Source organism: Larimichthys crocea, chromosome XIII, assembly GCF_000972845.2.
Source record: "Larimichthys crocea isolate SSNF chromosome XIII, L_crocea_2.0, whole genome shotgun sequence".
In the NCBI taxonomy this organism is placed as follows: domain Eukaryota; kingdom Metazoa; phylum Chordata; class Actinopteri; family Sciaenidae; genus Larimichthys; species Larimichthys crocea.
The window spans coordinates 44,153,441-44,169,343 of NC_040023.1; the positions used below are offsets into that span (position 1 = coordinate 44,153,441).

The window sequence follows — 15,903 nt, forward strand, 5'->3', positions numbered from 1 at the left end:
AAGAATATCTGTTTAATTTCACTGGAAAAGTTCACAGTGCTTTAATAGATCATCAAGCTTACCATGAGACTAATTCACTCATCGTGATTATCGCCCAGTGTGACAGAGAGAATATACCAGCCACTGTGTTATCACAGTAACAAATAGCCTAATTAATGTCAAACTTAATGTTTTTTAGGAAAATCATATGCAGCTCACAATCTTTCTGCATGACAGTGCCCCAAATGAATAAAAAGACCCAATGACACAATTTATTATATATATATTTTAATAGAACAATTCATGTCATAAAATATTTACATGCAGAGAATGGAAATCGGACAGAAGGGAGTGACAAATGTGGCCATAACTTCCAAAAAAAACAGGCTTTGCCCTGCGATCAAAGGGAGGTGTCACAGTGGAGTTTTCTGCTGCTTGTAGGGGGGAACAAATGGTCTCATTACAGGAGTGGAGCTGAAGGAGGGGCAGTGAGGAAGCATCTCTAAACCTCTATCACACCCCCAGTCCCTGATGGGGATTGTGTGTGTGAGTGTGTGTGTTTATATGTCCAAGATAGACAGCTAGAGAGGATAAGTGATTTTAGGTAAGTATCTATTAACTGTGTCTGTGTGTGTGTTGTCCTGATTAGATTTGGCACTAAAACACCCCCCTTTGACAGATAATTTCCTTAGAGGTCATTTATAGCATTCTGTGAACACCATTATATCTGAATGATGGCACCAGCCTGATACACAGGAGCATCCCTTGGTAGGAACAATGCTTTTTTTAGGCCGTGAATGATGATAATTAGCTCTTTGCAGAAATTGAGATGATTTTTTTTTTCGAGGGCTTCATTTACCCGTTTTTCACTTGTAAAATGCAGGGAGTGGATCCCATCCAAAAACATCTTTCACTGTAACATCACTGGGAGATGCAACAGCATTTCAAATGTCTGACATCATTTATGAATCTAATACAGTCAGCGTGGGCTAGCTGTGTTTGTCTGAACCAGCAGCAAGCTCCAGCATGTCTAATGAAATATGAACTAACTGGAGATACTGGCTGTAATATTTTGATGTGGGTGGAAACAGATGACACCATTTTTCTTTTTCTGTAGCAGTGGAAGAGATATTTACAGCAAGAAGGATAGGCCCTGTTAATCTGAAAACAAACATCAAACAACAGTATTGAGACATTAATTCTGTTTTTTTAAAATAAAAGTACCACAGTTTCTTAAAATGCATGTACCAAAACATTGTACCATTTTTTTTTTTTGACATTTGACTGGTTACTACTTTTTGGAGCTCAAAAGCTATTTGACAACTTTGTGTAACATACAAGGTAAAAAGCAGGGTTACAGGTTTCCCTTAAAACAAGGCAAACATACATCATCAGTGCTCTTAACAGGCTTATTTTAAAATGATACCACTCTGGACGCTCTACAAATAAGTAAAAGCTTACATAAAACTTCCAGCGAGTAACGGTCGGTTAAAATAGTGCTCTAACTATATACAAGCCTTGGTTGGCATGTCGTCAGTACAAGCTACAAACAGACAGATATGCTTTTCTCAGAGTGTTTCTGCTGCGTTAAAAAGCATTCGATAGTCAAATTGTGCAGAGATGGAACTGGATTGTGATGATGCTTTTTTTGTATATAAATGCAGTACCGTGATATCAAACCTTGTGCTTTAAAATCATCTAGGATACCAACTGAAGACTGTATACTGTACCAAGAGTAGACTCAAAAACACGACAACCAAAAAAAATACAGCGGCTCAATAGATTTGCGTTTATAACGCGCATACATTACACGTCTTTTGAATTTGTTTTGAACCCTGTGCAACGATCTGTTCTCATCGTGTCCTCTTTTTTTTTAAACAATGAGTAAAAAAAGTCAGGGGAAAGCGTACCTTTACAACTGTCGCTATCTCACACATCACTTTCATTTAGTATCTTAATAAAAATGCTAGAAACTTCTATAAAACCCTATTTAACTTTCACTCTGCAACATTTCACAAGTACACAACGATATACATCTTCAAATAAATATGAATTTCACAAAAGAGGCCGACATGGACTGTAAAATACTTCCAAAATGTATTGTGAAACCGCACGCTCACGTGAAACCGTCTGCCTTTCCTCATCTCTGGTTTCCATTTTGGTTCTGCAGACAAGTTTCACATCTCCTGTCATGTAACATGGTTGAACCCTTAACGCTTGCAGTAATCTATTAAATGCTATATTTGTTTCGACTGAACATTTGGTCACAGATAAAACTGGCTTTTGCTTTCCGCACCTCGAACCCATTCATAGGAAGCAGAGTATGCACAGTGGAGGTGCCGGACAAAGAATAGCCAAGAGATCCGCCATCTGAAACCTCAATGAAACACTGAGGGTCACCCGAAGGAAGCTAGAAAGTCACTAGCAGCTGCAGAATAATGATTATCTTCATATGTACACTTAAGTGCATGAAATTCAGGATTATATGGCACTGAATTCTTCTTTGTATCGCAGGCACTGATAGTGTCCTCAGCTATGCCTTCAAATTCTGCATGTGTGCTGTGATTGCTATTTATTCTATAGTTTATTTATTTCATAATTTGTTAAACATGTCCATGATATGCATGTGTGTGAAAAGACAGAAGAGGGATTTAATGATGATCCAAAGTGCACTCTTCTACATGATTAATGCCCACTGACTGATGTGCTACAGTTAATTTTTTTAGCAGACTAGTACCAATGACATTCACCCTGGTTGATAAATTAAATAGTTCAGATATGATAAACCGTACCCAAGCTGTAAAGAAGACACTCATGCGTTGATGATGGATGCTGTGGTCAGCCATATTCTGCTGTTTTACCCCCCCCCCCCAAGTCATGCACCGAAAGCGTGCTTGGTGGCAGGTCCAAAGCACTACAGTGATTTAGTGAGAAGAAGCTTCTCCCCAGCCGGCATGAATGAAGATGTCGTTGATGGTGAAAAACTCAGAGGCGGGATGTTTCCCGGCTCAGACCCAACTCTCCGACACTCTCGTAGTCGGGCTCTGCCTTGGTGTCGTCTGACCCCTCCGCTCCCAGCTCGGCCCTGCAGTCATCGTCTGAGCTGTTAGTCTTTGGGATGCGGATGGTTTCGTAGCCGGGATCCATGCAGTCCAACATGGGGTCTTCCCCTGGCTCTGGCTCGTTGGGCTGGGTGTAGATATCTCTGACAGTGGCGTAGAGGTCACTGGAGGAGGAGGTCGTGACGAGGCCTTTGATCTCCGCGATGCTGCTGTAGTCATGCTCTTTGTCTTCCTCGTTCACGGCGTCATCACAGTTTGTTTTGTCGACTGTAGAGTACACCGCTGACTGAAGGACAGAGAAGACACACAATGTTCATGTGAATATTTCATTTGGTGTGTAAAATGGTCATAAACAAAACATACAGTTATTGACATACCAGGAGTACGAACACAAAAAGAAACCGATGCATTCGTGCCAAAAGTTCCCTGCTGGGTTTTTCCCTTGTAGCGTATTGTCTGATTTTTATTTTTTGTGCTTGGAGCATTCGGCATTCACAGAGTAAAGTGCTGCTGTCTCGGGACTGGAAAACGGCAGTTTGGGGAATAAGGGAGTTTAACACACACTTACCTCATTGTCTGACAGAATGTGGTTGTCGAACCTTGGTGCAGGAGACAGAGGGGAGTGTAACTGGAGGAGAAAAGAACAGGAAGATACATTTAAATATGGCAGAGAGGAAATACTGAGCGCAGAATAGACTTTAAGACGCTCCTAAAGCTACAAAGTTGAAGCTTAACTTCTCCTGAAAGTGGATTTGAAGACTTGTCACGCATTTTTACTTTTAAGAATTTCCTGTTGTAAAAAAATTACAGAAAAATGTATGACTCTGTAGACTTTAAATAGTTTGACTTATAATCAAAAGCAGCAAGCTGTAGCGCTTAAACTTTGTAATAAAGCTGTTTTCAGCAACTTTGCAGAACTGCAATTAAGATGCAGTTGTGGTTCTTATTGATCTGTATTACTAAAACATGGCAGTAAACTATTGACAACTTCTCAAAAATATAAACACCTCTTTGAACGTCTTAAGAGAGCGTTTGGTAACCGATCAATAAAGTGAGTTTCTAAACTATTCCCAGCAGTGCATAGAAACAAGCTCCATGTTTGGTGTTTCTGCCATGTATCTATGTATCTATGACGCTAATGTTGTATATAACCATCCATTCATTAAGAAAATTATTGAGTGAAAGTCAATAGGCAGTGACAGAGAGTGTGATGTTTGTGCACACAGCCTCTGTCCACCTTATGATCGATGAGGGAGCCATTAATCAACAAAGCACATCTGACAGCGGCGGCAAACACCTCAGGAGTCTAACAAGAACTTCAATATTGCTGCCAGCGTTGACTAAATAGTTGATACCAAGTGAAATTTTTACAGACTTCTGAGAGAAAAACTGCTTTTTGTTTTATTTTTCTGACTTGAATTAAATTTAGATTCACGAAGTCCTTGGCTGGAGGCACCAAGGTTAATGTTGCATTTGCAAAAAAAAAAAAAAATGGGGGGAAAGCTGTTCACTTGTTGAGGAGAAGTACTCGGTGCTTGTCAAGGGCACATCGCCACAGAAGCTACACTCGTATGTTCTGAATGAAAAACCGTGCACAAAGATCATCCATCAAGCTGCCCCTCCCCGGCCGTGTTGTAGTATCCTTGTGCAGGTACACGTTTGTCTGGCGTTTTCTCAAAGAGCGTAAATCAATGTGATTACTTTATGGAGAACGCACGCTCAGAGACATGATGACATGATTACTTTTATAGATCCGACACACACTCTGTAATGCAGCAGATGCCTTTTTCATTTGGCTTTAATTAGCTGACCAATTAGGCAGAGTGCCCCGGAGGAGTCTTTGTATGAAACACGGATAAAGGTGACTTGACCCAATCGCTGCTGTGTGTCTCGCAATATTTGTTCACCTAATTTGCAGCCTCCTTATTATTGGCTGAAGTATCAACACAAATTAAAGTGGAATTTTCATTAAGCAAGTCACACAGTCAGCAAAAAAAAAACAAAAAAACGTAGCGTTTAATCTGAATTTGATGCATAAAAACTTGCATATTAAACTAATATAAAGCGCTAACAGTATGTGGATAGGCATTTGTTTTGACGTGTTACAATAAGATGTTTGTGTGCGTGCATGTGAGATGGGATTATGGGAGTGTGTTCATGTGTGTGTAGGAGACACTGTGACGTACAGGACGTGCCGGTATGACAGTAAGCTGATTACAGCAGCCTCAGAAGATGGACGACTCAGGTGTCAGTGTGTCAGTCACGCTGACGTGCATGTCGACATACAAATCAGTATGAATACATCAACTCAGATTATCCTGCACGTGTTCATTCAAGTCCGAACTGTAAGATATGCAAAACATATGAATCTCATAGACTCTAATTATAAGACATGATTATAAGCACGTATACACGCATGCTCAAATTCTCTTTCTAACAATAGTGTTTCCCTTTGGCGGCTTGACAATGCTGACCAACCTTGGACCTGGACCGTGTCTATGCTGCATATATCCCAGCAGCCCACTGGCTGGGTCAAATTCATTTCCTGTACCTCGCATGAAAAGCCCACAGGCGACACACAATCAAATGACTGCAAACAAGTGGTACTGCTGTTTATGACAGTCCAACAACTGCACAGGATCAAAGATGCCGTGAATGAGTGTGTGAGTGTCTGTGTGTGTATGCAGTGAATTTTTAACTAGAAACCAAGTGTATGTATCAAAAAAATGTGTATGTGAGAAAGCTTCCCTCTGTGTGTGTGTGTGTGTGTGTGTGTGTGTGTGTGTGTGTGTAAGCAGCATTTACTGAGCTACAACCTGAGGGGGTTCAGACATTTACATACAGGCACCCCAGCGTTTGTACAGATGAGTGTGTGAGTGTGTCTGCATGTGTGTGTGTGTGTGTGTGTGTGTGAGAGACAGAGACGGAGAGAGAGTTTCTATAGCCCATATCATCCATCATGAAGCCAGACTAACTGTCATAGTGATGGTGGCCAGCTGGCGCTCACTAGGCTCAGACACACAAACACACGCACACTTGGTTTGACAAGACAAATCACCAACGACTCCTGGTCATACACGGACGCAAACCACAGGGAGTCGGGAACATTCAGGGTTAACCTTAAATTAGCCCCAGGGAGTCTGTATATAGGAGGATGTATGTAAACACACTCGCGTCGCCGTATCTGTGTGTCTATAATACGGGGGGATGGGGAGAAATAACAGAATTATTGCTGACTAGGCAGGCCAACGAGGTACATTTGGGTGCGTCCATAAATGAGTACATTTTTGTGTGTGTGTGTGGTTGCCAGTGTGGTTTGGAGGTATATTGTAGCTCAGTGCATCAAGATTTCATCATGGATACAGGGGTCAGAGGAGGCTAGACTCGCCTGCTGTCCAAATGAGCAGCAGTGATTAACTAATTGGCTACAACGGCAGAGACAAAGGAACAGAGAGATGTGACTAAAGACAAGAGAAATAACAAGAGGGGGAGAAAATAAGTCAAGGAGAACCGACCAGACTGAGGATATTTAAGAATAGTTCTGCTTTATTGAAACATGGCTCTGAGTTTTGGCACTATTTTTCCTGGGTTAGGATAAATCCAATACGAAAGAAGTGTTCAGACCATAGCCATATATACATAGACGCTGCATTGAGCGGGTTGGTCGTTGGTCGCGATACGTCAACGGGTCCGCCATATTGGATAAGGCAGATCTGCCCGTAAACTAATACAAGGAAATGGACTGAACTTCATAAAGCGCCTTTCTACAAAGTTCTTTAAGTTAATGTCTCTTATACACCCATTCACACACACACTAATATATCTGGGAAACAAACAGGCACCAAAAACAACGTATGTAACTTTTAAAGTGATGATAAATGTTTACTCCTTATGTAAGCACCAAACCAACGTATGTATTTTTCTAATGCTGAGTGTTTACAGCTACTAATGTGTGTAACACTGTTACTGTGATGATAAATATTGAAATATTTATATTTAACATTTAATCTGTGTCTATAATAACCAGATCCTGAAATGTAGATGTGACATGAGGGTTTTCTGAATAAAGAGCACTAACGTGTACATTACACGTGAACATATATACATACATATATATAATTACATTAATAATTTATATTATATTATATTATATTATTATTATATTATATTTATTATTTATTATTATACCGGTACAGTAGTACACACATATATGTGGTGTGTGTGTATACTATATGTATGTGACACACCACACACACACACACACACACACACACACACACCCACACACACCACACACCCACACCGTACATTAGTAGCTGTAAACACTCAGCATTAGAAAAATACATACGTTGGTTTGGTGCTTACATAAGGAGTAAACATTTATAATCATCACTTTAAAAGTTACATACGTTGTTTTTGGTGCCTGTTTGTTTCCCAGATATATTAGTGTGTGTGTGAATGGGTGTATAAGAGACATTAACTTAAAGAACTTTGTAGAAAGGCGCTTTATGAAGTTCAGTCCATTTCCTTGTATTAGTTTACGGGCAGATCTGCCTTATCCAATATGGCGGTGACGTCGACGTACGATTCAGCGCTCAATGCGGCGTCTATGTATATATGTCTATGGTTCAGACAATCACAAAGGTTGTAAACAAGTCATCAACCAGATCATAAAAGGTAAGTAAGGAGTGGTGGGTAAAAAAAAAGCCATCACTGGGAAGTGGCTGAAAACGGAGGTACCCCTGCAGGCTTGGGTCGAAGTGATGCAAAACATTTACATGATGGAAAAGTTGACTTTTTCAAATTGAAGAATTTTTGGAATAACTGGGTTGATTTCGTAACACCATTGAGAACAGACTTTATCTGGTAAAAGCAATGTATCTTTTGGAGTTATATGTTCTGTATATCTGGAAAACATATGTATGAGATGTAAAATGCTGATGGGATGATGCTGAATGGATTCAATAAAAAAAAAAGTTAATTAAAAAAAAAAAGAAAGGAAGGAAGTAAACCTGGAAGCTGGAAAACTTTTCTTCTTGTACGCACAAGGTGGAGCATTCTCACTGGACTGTACAGGTGCCTTCTTTGGGTCTGTATCCAGTTCTATGATACAGCCATGTGGTAAAACCAAGCAGTCTCCACATGACATGAAAACTGCAGTTCCTCAAACGTCCACTCGAGGCCGGCTACAAGACATGTCAAAATGTCCAACTACACAGCAGAAATAAACATGTGGTTCATTTCTCCATGTTTTTATCACTTTTATCTGTTTTATTTATGTTTTATACTATGTTTTTTACATAGTTTATCTGTTTTATTTATGTTTTATACTATGTTTTTTACATAGTACACATTTGTTTTGCACTTAAATTTCATTATGCATTGCATAATGACAAATAAAGATATTCTATCTATTACAACCTGGTACAAAAAACTGTTTTGTCTCTATAGCTAATATTAAGTCTTTGCTGATTTAAAAAAAAGCCAGATGGCGTCAGCTAGAGCTACCACACTCCAAGCTTCACAATGTCTCTTCAGAAACCTGTGATTCATGGATACAATGTCCATATTTATAGTGTCAATGGGTAAAACCAAAAGTGAGTCTGACAAGAATGCTTAGAGCAGGAGGAGGAGGAGGAGAAAAAGTGTTTATGTTTCTATTTTAGCTCAGCATGTTAACACCAAGTTCTACAACTGAAGGAGACGAGAAGATCAATAGTTCTGCAGGCGTTTAGTCATGAACCACAGATGGAACATAGAATTCATCCTGTGAGGGACATGAATGGATGGATTGCCCCAAATTCAAAAGCAAATTTGAATTTTGTGGTGGCACCAAAGAAAATGTTATGGGATCAACAAAGTCTGCAGGATTTGTCCTCTGGGCGCCTCTGGACATCTGTACCAAACCTACATAACAATCCATGCAATGCTTGTTGAGATACTTTGGGGCCTAAGTGGTGGATGACAGACCAACCGTGCACTGCCAGCCTCAGAGCTGTGCCAGTCACATAAACCATAATTATGCTTTAAAATAGGAGATGGGAAAGTAACGCAGAGAGAAGGGTAAACATGAAGAGGAGGAGAGGAACAGTTGCCTCTCCGTGCGGCTCGTGACAGATTGACAATGTTTGTGTGCTTGTCAACAGTGTGACGCAATTTCGGAGCTCTGAGAGTGTGTTAGTGTGCGTGTGTCTGTTGGTTTTTGTGTGTGTTCTCTAAGTGTGGATCTCTGCATGTGGAAGACAGCATGCTGAGAGCAGCAGCAGCTCTGTTCAGTGCACAACACTCATCTGCTTTTACATCTCCACCAATACTATCTCTATTTTAATATATATATATAATATCTTCTATACTACAGATGACTCTTTGTACACGCCTGGGTTTCTTTTTTGTGTCTCCCTGTGTCTCACTCTTGACCCCTTTTCTCTCACCCTTAATGCCTCTCTGTCCTCTCGGCTCTCTTTCATCCAATCTGCCATCATCTCTCCGCCACTATCTCTCTTTCATCTATTACACTCGCCAGCTTTTCACACTCCAGCTCTCCATTTTTATTCTTCTCCTCTCCCTTCGGTGCTGCACCATCTCTCTCTCTCTCTGTCCCTCAGTCTGAGCTTGGCAGCTTAGCACATGATAATTGTAGTGGCGACACATCTCCCCTCTTCTTTGTTCTCCGCGGTCTTTTTCTCAAGCCAGCGACACACAGTCTTTTACAGCAGATGATACACAGCAAGTTTATGTGGGTATAAACTGTGTTATTAGGATGGTGTAAAGAATGAGAGAAAGGAGAGCCTGACCTTGGGATTATATTGATTTGTCATGTGATAATATAACATTTTGTGTAGACTTTTGTGGATTAACGGCTAAAGTTAGAAAGAGATGCAATTTTGCAATCAATCAGGTTCTTCTTCACTGTGTCACTTCACTGTTCACTGACTACAGAGTGCTGCAGGGATGACGTATTTCCACAGGAAACTTGGAAGTTTGCATCACCCTGGTTCCCTCAACAAAATGCGAATGAGATTTCCCATTGGATTTTGGATTATTGCAGAAAATAATGGCACATAAACAAACTTTAACATGACATGAAGCTCCACATGTTTAGCATGATGACATTCAAAGGTGCAGTGTGTAAGATTTGGAGCCTTTATATTCAGAATAAGGCAGACATGGAATATAATATTCATAACTATGTTTTCATGCATGTATAATCGCATGAAAATAAGAATCTCTGTCTTTATATCAACAGTGGGAGCGGGTCCTCTTTCTTGGAGGCCGCCATGTTGAAACCCTGTGTTTCTACAGTAGCCCAGAACAGACAAACTAAATACTGACTGTAGACAGGGTCCTTAATGTGTTGTTTCTCCTTTACACTAGGAAGGTGAGGGTGATGTGAGGAGATTGCAATGCAGCAATTAGACCACTAGATGCAACTAAATTCTACACACTGGACCTTTAATGTCCCCAGCTCTGCAGTCTTATTTAGTCACTCGTAAGCGATCACCTTTTAAAAGACACATAAAACCTTCAAAATTCACGAGTGGGTTATTTACTTGTGTATTTTACAATGTAGAACAACAGACAAGGCTTGTGTTTGTGTTAACCAAAGACCTTATTGAAGACATCCAACCAAAAAAAACATTAAACTTTAAAGGTTCAGTGTGTAGAATTTAGTTGCATCTAGTGGTGTAATCACTGCAGTGCAATGTCCCTTGAAAGGCCATATCTAAAGTCAGCATTTAAGTAAGTCTGTTCTGGGCTACCGTAGGAACATATAAATATAAAAGGCACATTTTCAAGTAATAAAAATAAAAAGATTCTTATTTTCAGGTGATTATACATGCATTTAAAATATAGTTATGAATATTACATTGCATGTCTTACACACTGGACCTTTAAGTCAAAAGGAAACAAATGTGAACTAATTCCCTCGTTCCTGCTGCACTCTGTCCATTTGTTGAAGCACTTCAAAAGATTATTAAAGTTTTCAAACCTCATAACTGATGATTATTGACTGGTGACATTATTAAAAAGATTCATTTTCATCTTGTTACAAATTGGCGAAAAGCAACTGCTAGCTAGCATGCTAATATTAACTACATTAACTACACAGCTCGTGCTGCTGTTTGCTCACAAGATTTTATTATTATAATAATTATTACAGATTCAGGGTTTGTGTCTGCAGCAGACGCACAGTGATGACCACTGTCTTGTCCGTGCTCCAATGTTTAGTATGTAAACTGCCATTAGTAATTATTACATTAATTTTGTGTCTTCAAAATAAACTAATCTTTTCAAGGTCTATGGCTGAATTCTTTTTTTTTTTTCATTTCTTCATAGGTGGTTTACTCTGTTCCATTAAATTAGGACTGAAGCTGCATTGTGTAAATGTTGGCTGACTAAAATCTACAGGTGTCCACATACACACACACTCACACACCATTCTTACCTCTCCATTGTGCAGCCCAGCCCCCGCTAGCCCATTCATCACCACTGGCTGGTTGTCATTTTCATCCAGAACCTTCTCTGGTACCGGCGGAGGCAAGTCCTCCGGTTCTTCCAGAGGCCTGTGAGAGGGAATATTCTCAGAGCGCCTTTTGGCCTCCATGTCAGCACTGTGGCGGCTCTTCTTATTCAGGTCTACGGAGGCGTACTCCACTCCTGTGCACAGTGGCCCACGCTCAGGTGTGCTGGGACTGAGGTGGCCATTAAGAAGAGCGGGGGGATGATGGGGAGGTTCATCTGGGCTCAGCTGGATGGTACCGTTAGGGAGGCCGAGCTGTGTTGGGGGGTCTTTAAGTTCCTTGACCGTCTCGTACAGGGAGTCTTCGGCGCTCACATCACGTGACGCCGTCGCAATCTCCTTCACCACCTGGATATGAGATACAAACACTGGATATTTAATATGCTTTCTCACAATAAACTCAATAATCCATCTTCTCTATTTTTGTCCCTGAGCTCAGTCAATCAATCAGTCACCAGCTCAGCCGATCAATGATTCAATACACTGTAACAGCCACATTCAGACTCAGGGTGAGTAAAGATATGATTCAGCTTTTCTAAGGTGACTTTTAAACACTGACCTCATAGGTGCTGTCCCCTGAGGCTGGGGGTCCGTCCCCAATAAGGGTGTTGTTGGGAGGAATGCTGGGAAGCTCGCGGTCCTGAGGACACTTGGAGGACCTGAGCTCTGATTGGCTGGACAGCATCTCCTCTGACGGCTGGGGGCTGGTGTCCTGCGTGTCCGTGAGGACTATTGGAGCAGGGAGAAAAAAAAAGAAGAGAGTAAGGGCGAGTTAAGAGCCTCTCATGTAGAGACATTCAGCGTGTTTTTATGAGACAAAGACGTGTTTTCAACGTTTACTTCAAAGTAGTTCTGTAATGAGTCACATTTTCCTTGTTTATCTCTGGAGGATAGATTCGTCGCTATTTACAGTTCTCTCATACTCATACGCAGTACTCGCCCAGGTAAAAATGACTAAGAGCATTACATAGATATGGCTATAAAAACAACAGCTGAGGTTTAAAATCAACCAAAGCTGAAAGAAAACAAAGACGTTGCATAACACCAGCTGCTCAGAAACTGTTGTTATCATGTCGCTGAATTATACATAAACATACACATGCACTGCACTTTACCAGCAGTGACTCACGTAACTGGATTATAAAGGTTAACCCGTGTGACCTCCCCGAGCATTTTCTCAACCTTTTCTTTTTTTTTTGATTTGGTGATTTTCATCTGTGTTACAGCTTGTGGCATGAATTTCTGCAAGAACTTTTCTTTTTAATAAAACTTTTGAAATCCAATAGCTCTTTTAGCTCTCTTTTACTCTTACATGTCATGTTTTATACTCTGTTGATGCATTTTGCACCTTCTGGACACTTCTGGACTTTTTTTGTCATAAATCTCATAAAACGACTTCAAACTTGCTCAAAACTACCAAACATTCAATCACTTTTTCCCATGATTTTAACCCTTGCCAGTTAATTATTTGAATGATTATATAATAATATAATAGAATAAATAGTATTTATATTATAATAAATAGTAGGGGATGGGGTTTTGGTGTTGATTAAAAACAAAATTGATTTGATTGCATTAGTATTTTTTCATGCAGTGTCCTCTGGACAAATCGTGGCCAAAAATACCTCACTGACTTCCATTAAAACCTGATTTTTAAAATCTCACTGCCATTACAGTAGAAACCATGCATTCTGGAAGCATGTTTGAAGTTGTTTATGAAAAAAAAAGCAGAAAAACATATCGATGTATGATGATTTAATAGCAGTTTTTTGGACACCTGCATTTTTGTCCAGAGAGTGGTAAATTTGAGGAGGATTAATAACTCAAGGGTTAATAACTCTATCGGCAACAAAGACATGATGTGCTAAGATAACGCTGTCTATCTTGGCTTACTTGTACCGCTGGTTAGAGGACCATTGTGAGAGGTGCTGACAGCCACATCAGTGGCTGGACTGTCTGCTGATTGGCTGATGGTCTCTCTCTCTGACACCTGCACAACAAAGGAGAAGATGTTTGACACCGCTCAGAGGCTGGCAGCTCAACTCACTGCTGAAAAAACAACAACATTTAATGTCCACATTACTTCAATTACACACCAAAGTCACATGAAAAGTTCCTAAAGGGGAACAAATGTCAATCTGATCTTCTCAGCTCACACAGCGTGGATGTCTTTCACAGCTCGGTGCAACTCAGAAGCCACAGTCAGGCCATGTGTTTGGAAAATGAGTTTTTAGGATCATATTTGGATGGCTGATTACAAGTTCCACTCTTGCCTGCTCTTTATCTCTGCTTTTCTTAGCTTTTCCAAACACACTACTGATTACTTGAAGCTCATTATCTGCATGTTATGCATGGCTAATTAAATGCAGTGTATTTTTACCCACCAAACAAACGACATGAGATAGATCACGATTTTCTGTCAGTGTAAAACAACCAAACTGTTGACTGTTTTATGCCTTATCAAGATGCAATGCTGTTTGTTCTCATCCTACATTGTAGTTGGATTTATGAGCTCCTCTGACATCATTCTTCAATGTAAAAATCTCACATGGACGCAGCTCACTTCATGTTTAATGTCACTTTGCTTCATTCATAAAAGAAACTAAGTGAGGAAAAACAGCACCGTCCTGCAGAGGAGGGTGAAATGAATGTGTTGGTACGACATGAATGAAATCAAAAACCACAGAAGATGATACTTTATGGATTCCCACAGGGAAATCTGCTTCTCCATTTTACCTTCCCTCCTTTCACAGTAACGTTAAATCTACAGAACAACAACTCTGCAGCTGGCAAGGATTCAGTCTTGCTCGAGAGCACTTCGGCAGACCTTTCTCAAACTTCATAGTCTTCATACTGCGTCTTCGAGTTGAAAGCTGTTTCATCACGTGGAAAAAATCAGCAGCCGAATCAGCTCGAGCAAACACTCGAATCAACACTCCCAATAATTCATTAACACTGCATGTGCTGAGCACCTGCCACATTAAGGCACGATGCAAACAAACATAACTCTCTTCTACCTGTAAGCGATGATATCGCTCCATCACTCACTAATAAGAACTCAGAAAACACATGAAGAGGTGCAAGTCCAGATTCTCTTTGTTTAGGTTTGTTTTTTTCCCTTCTATGTGAGCAGATTAGAAGCTCCACCACCCCACCTTGTGGTCAATTACTCTCATAACACATGATGTAATCTTTAACTATTTTATGACCCAAACGTCCCTCATGTTAATCCTGTGTTGTGTTTTCTTAACCAAATAAATAGTTAAACTCTCAGCGTCATTCCAACAAGTCGTCATGGTGAGGAGTGGCTCACAAAGACAATCGTAGCATGTTTAGGATGAGCTAATGCTCCAAAATGACTGAAAGCTTTCTGTAGATTTCTTTAATTTCATCTAAAAGTGTGTGATTAAACCTGCTGCATATATAATATAACCACAGAGGCTGTGCTTTCAACATTACAAGGATCCAAAATGGCTGAACGTCATCAATTGTAGCATTTTAATACGTCTAAATCCAGTTTGGATAAAAGACATTTAAATGATGAGGCGAAAAATTTGAACAAGGGAAACGGAGGCGAGGGACAGAGTTCCAGCCGCAGGTAGGAAGACAGCCAGACTGAGTGCAGGCGAGGGAACAAAGACAAAGACCCCCATTTAGCCTATCAGGCTGTGACATGGTCCGTCGTTTAAATGGCTCCTCCTGACCACCCTGCAATTGCAGGTTACAGAAAAGATATCCATCAAATGCAAAAAGGCTTGTGTATGTGTACATGACACACACACACAAATCCCCCAGGGGGAGTGACAGGATAAGAGAGTAAGTGGATGTCACTCAGTCGGTGAAAGCCAGGCATTTGTTACACTTAAACGTTGCTTGGTTACAGAATAGCCAGCATTGCACAAGTTGGTAATTATTATCCATGCCTGTGACAAGATGTTCAAGAGCACACGGTGTCAGAGCACACACCCAGAAAGTGAGCAGGTAAACTCTATAAATAGTACATGCTGAATTATTATAACAGTGTGACATGTAAACAGCAATCAGTGAAACCTCCCACATGGAGGAAGCACTTCCTTATCAGCAGCTGGAGGAACAACTGGAGGCTGTCAATCAGTGTGATGGAAGTGTGTAAGTGTGTAAGACAAATGTCAGGGTATGTGTGTGTGTGTGTGTCATAGGATATCATGGTGGAGATGTGTATGTGTGTGTGTGTGTGTGTGTTATTCAGGCATGCAGCCAATTTGGAAGCTCTATCCTAAGCCTCATTTACAAGTGGTTACACGGCCTGATTACAGACATGTCACTCACACACGCTGTGACTAATGAGGACTGCATGTCAGT

At 40.5% G+C, this 15,903-nt stretch overlaps 1 protein-coding gene across 1 annotated transcript in view; it reads right to left on the reverse strand.

Annotated features, from left to right (window-relative positions):
• Positions 1 to 823: 823 nt before the first annotated feature.
• pag1 (phosphoprotein membrane anchor with glycosphingolipid microdomains 1) overlaps positions 824 to 15,903 on the reverse strand; it is a 54,513-nt gene continuing 39,433 nt past the window's right edge. The window contains exons 5-9 of the mRNA XM_010734987.3: positions 13,456 to 13,552; positions 12,122 to 12,291; positions 11,488 to 11,910; positions 3,610 to 3,669; positions 824 to 3,327 (exon numbers count right to left, since the gene is read on the reverse strand). Coding sequence (XP_010733289.1) covers positions 2,965 to 3,327; positions 3,610 to 3,669; positions 11,488 to 11,910; positions 12,122 to 12,291; positions 13,456 to 13,552 — 1,113 coding nt within the window. The 3' untranslated portion in view covers positions 824 to 2,964. The remainder of the gene's footprint in view (positions 3,328 to 3,609; positions 3,670 to 11,487; positions 11,911 to 12,121; positions 12,292 to 13,455; positions 13,553 to 15,903) is intronic.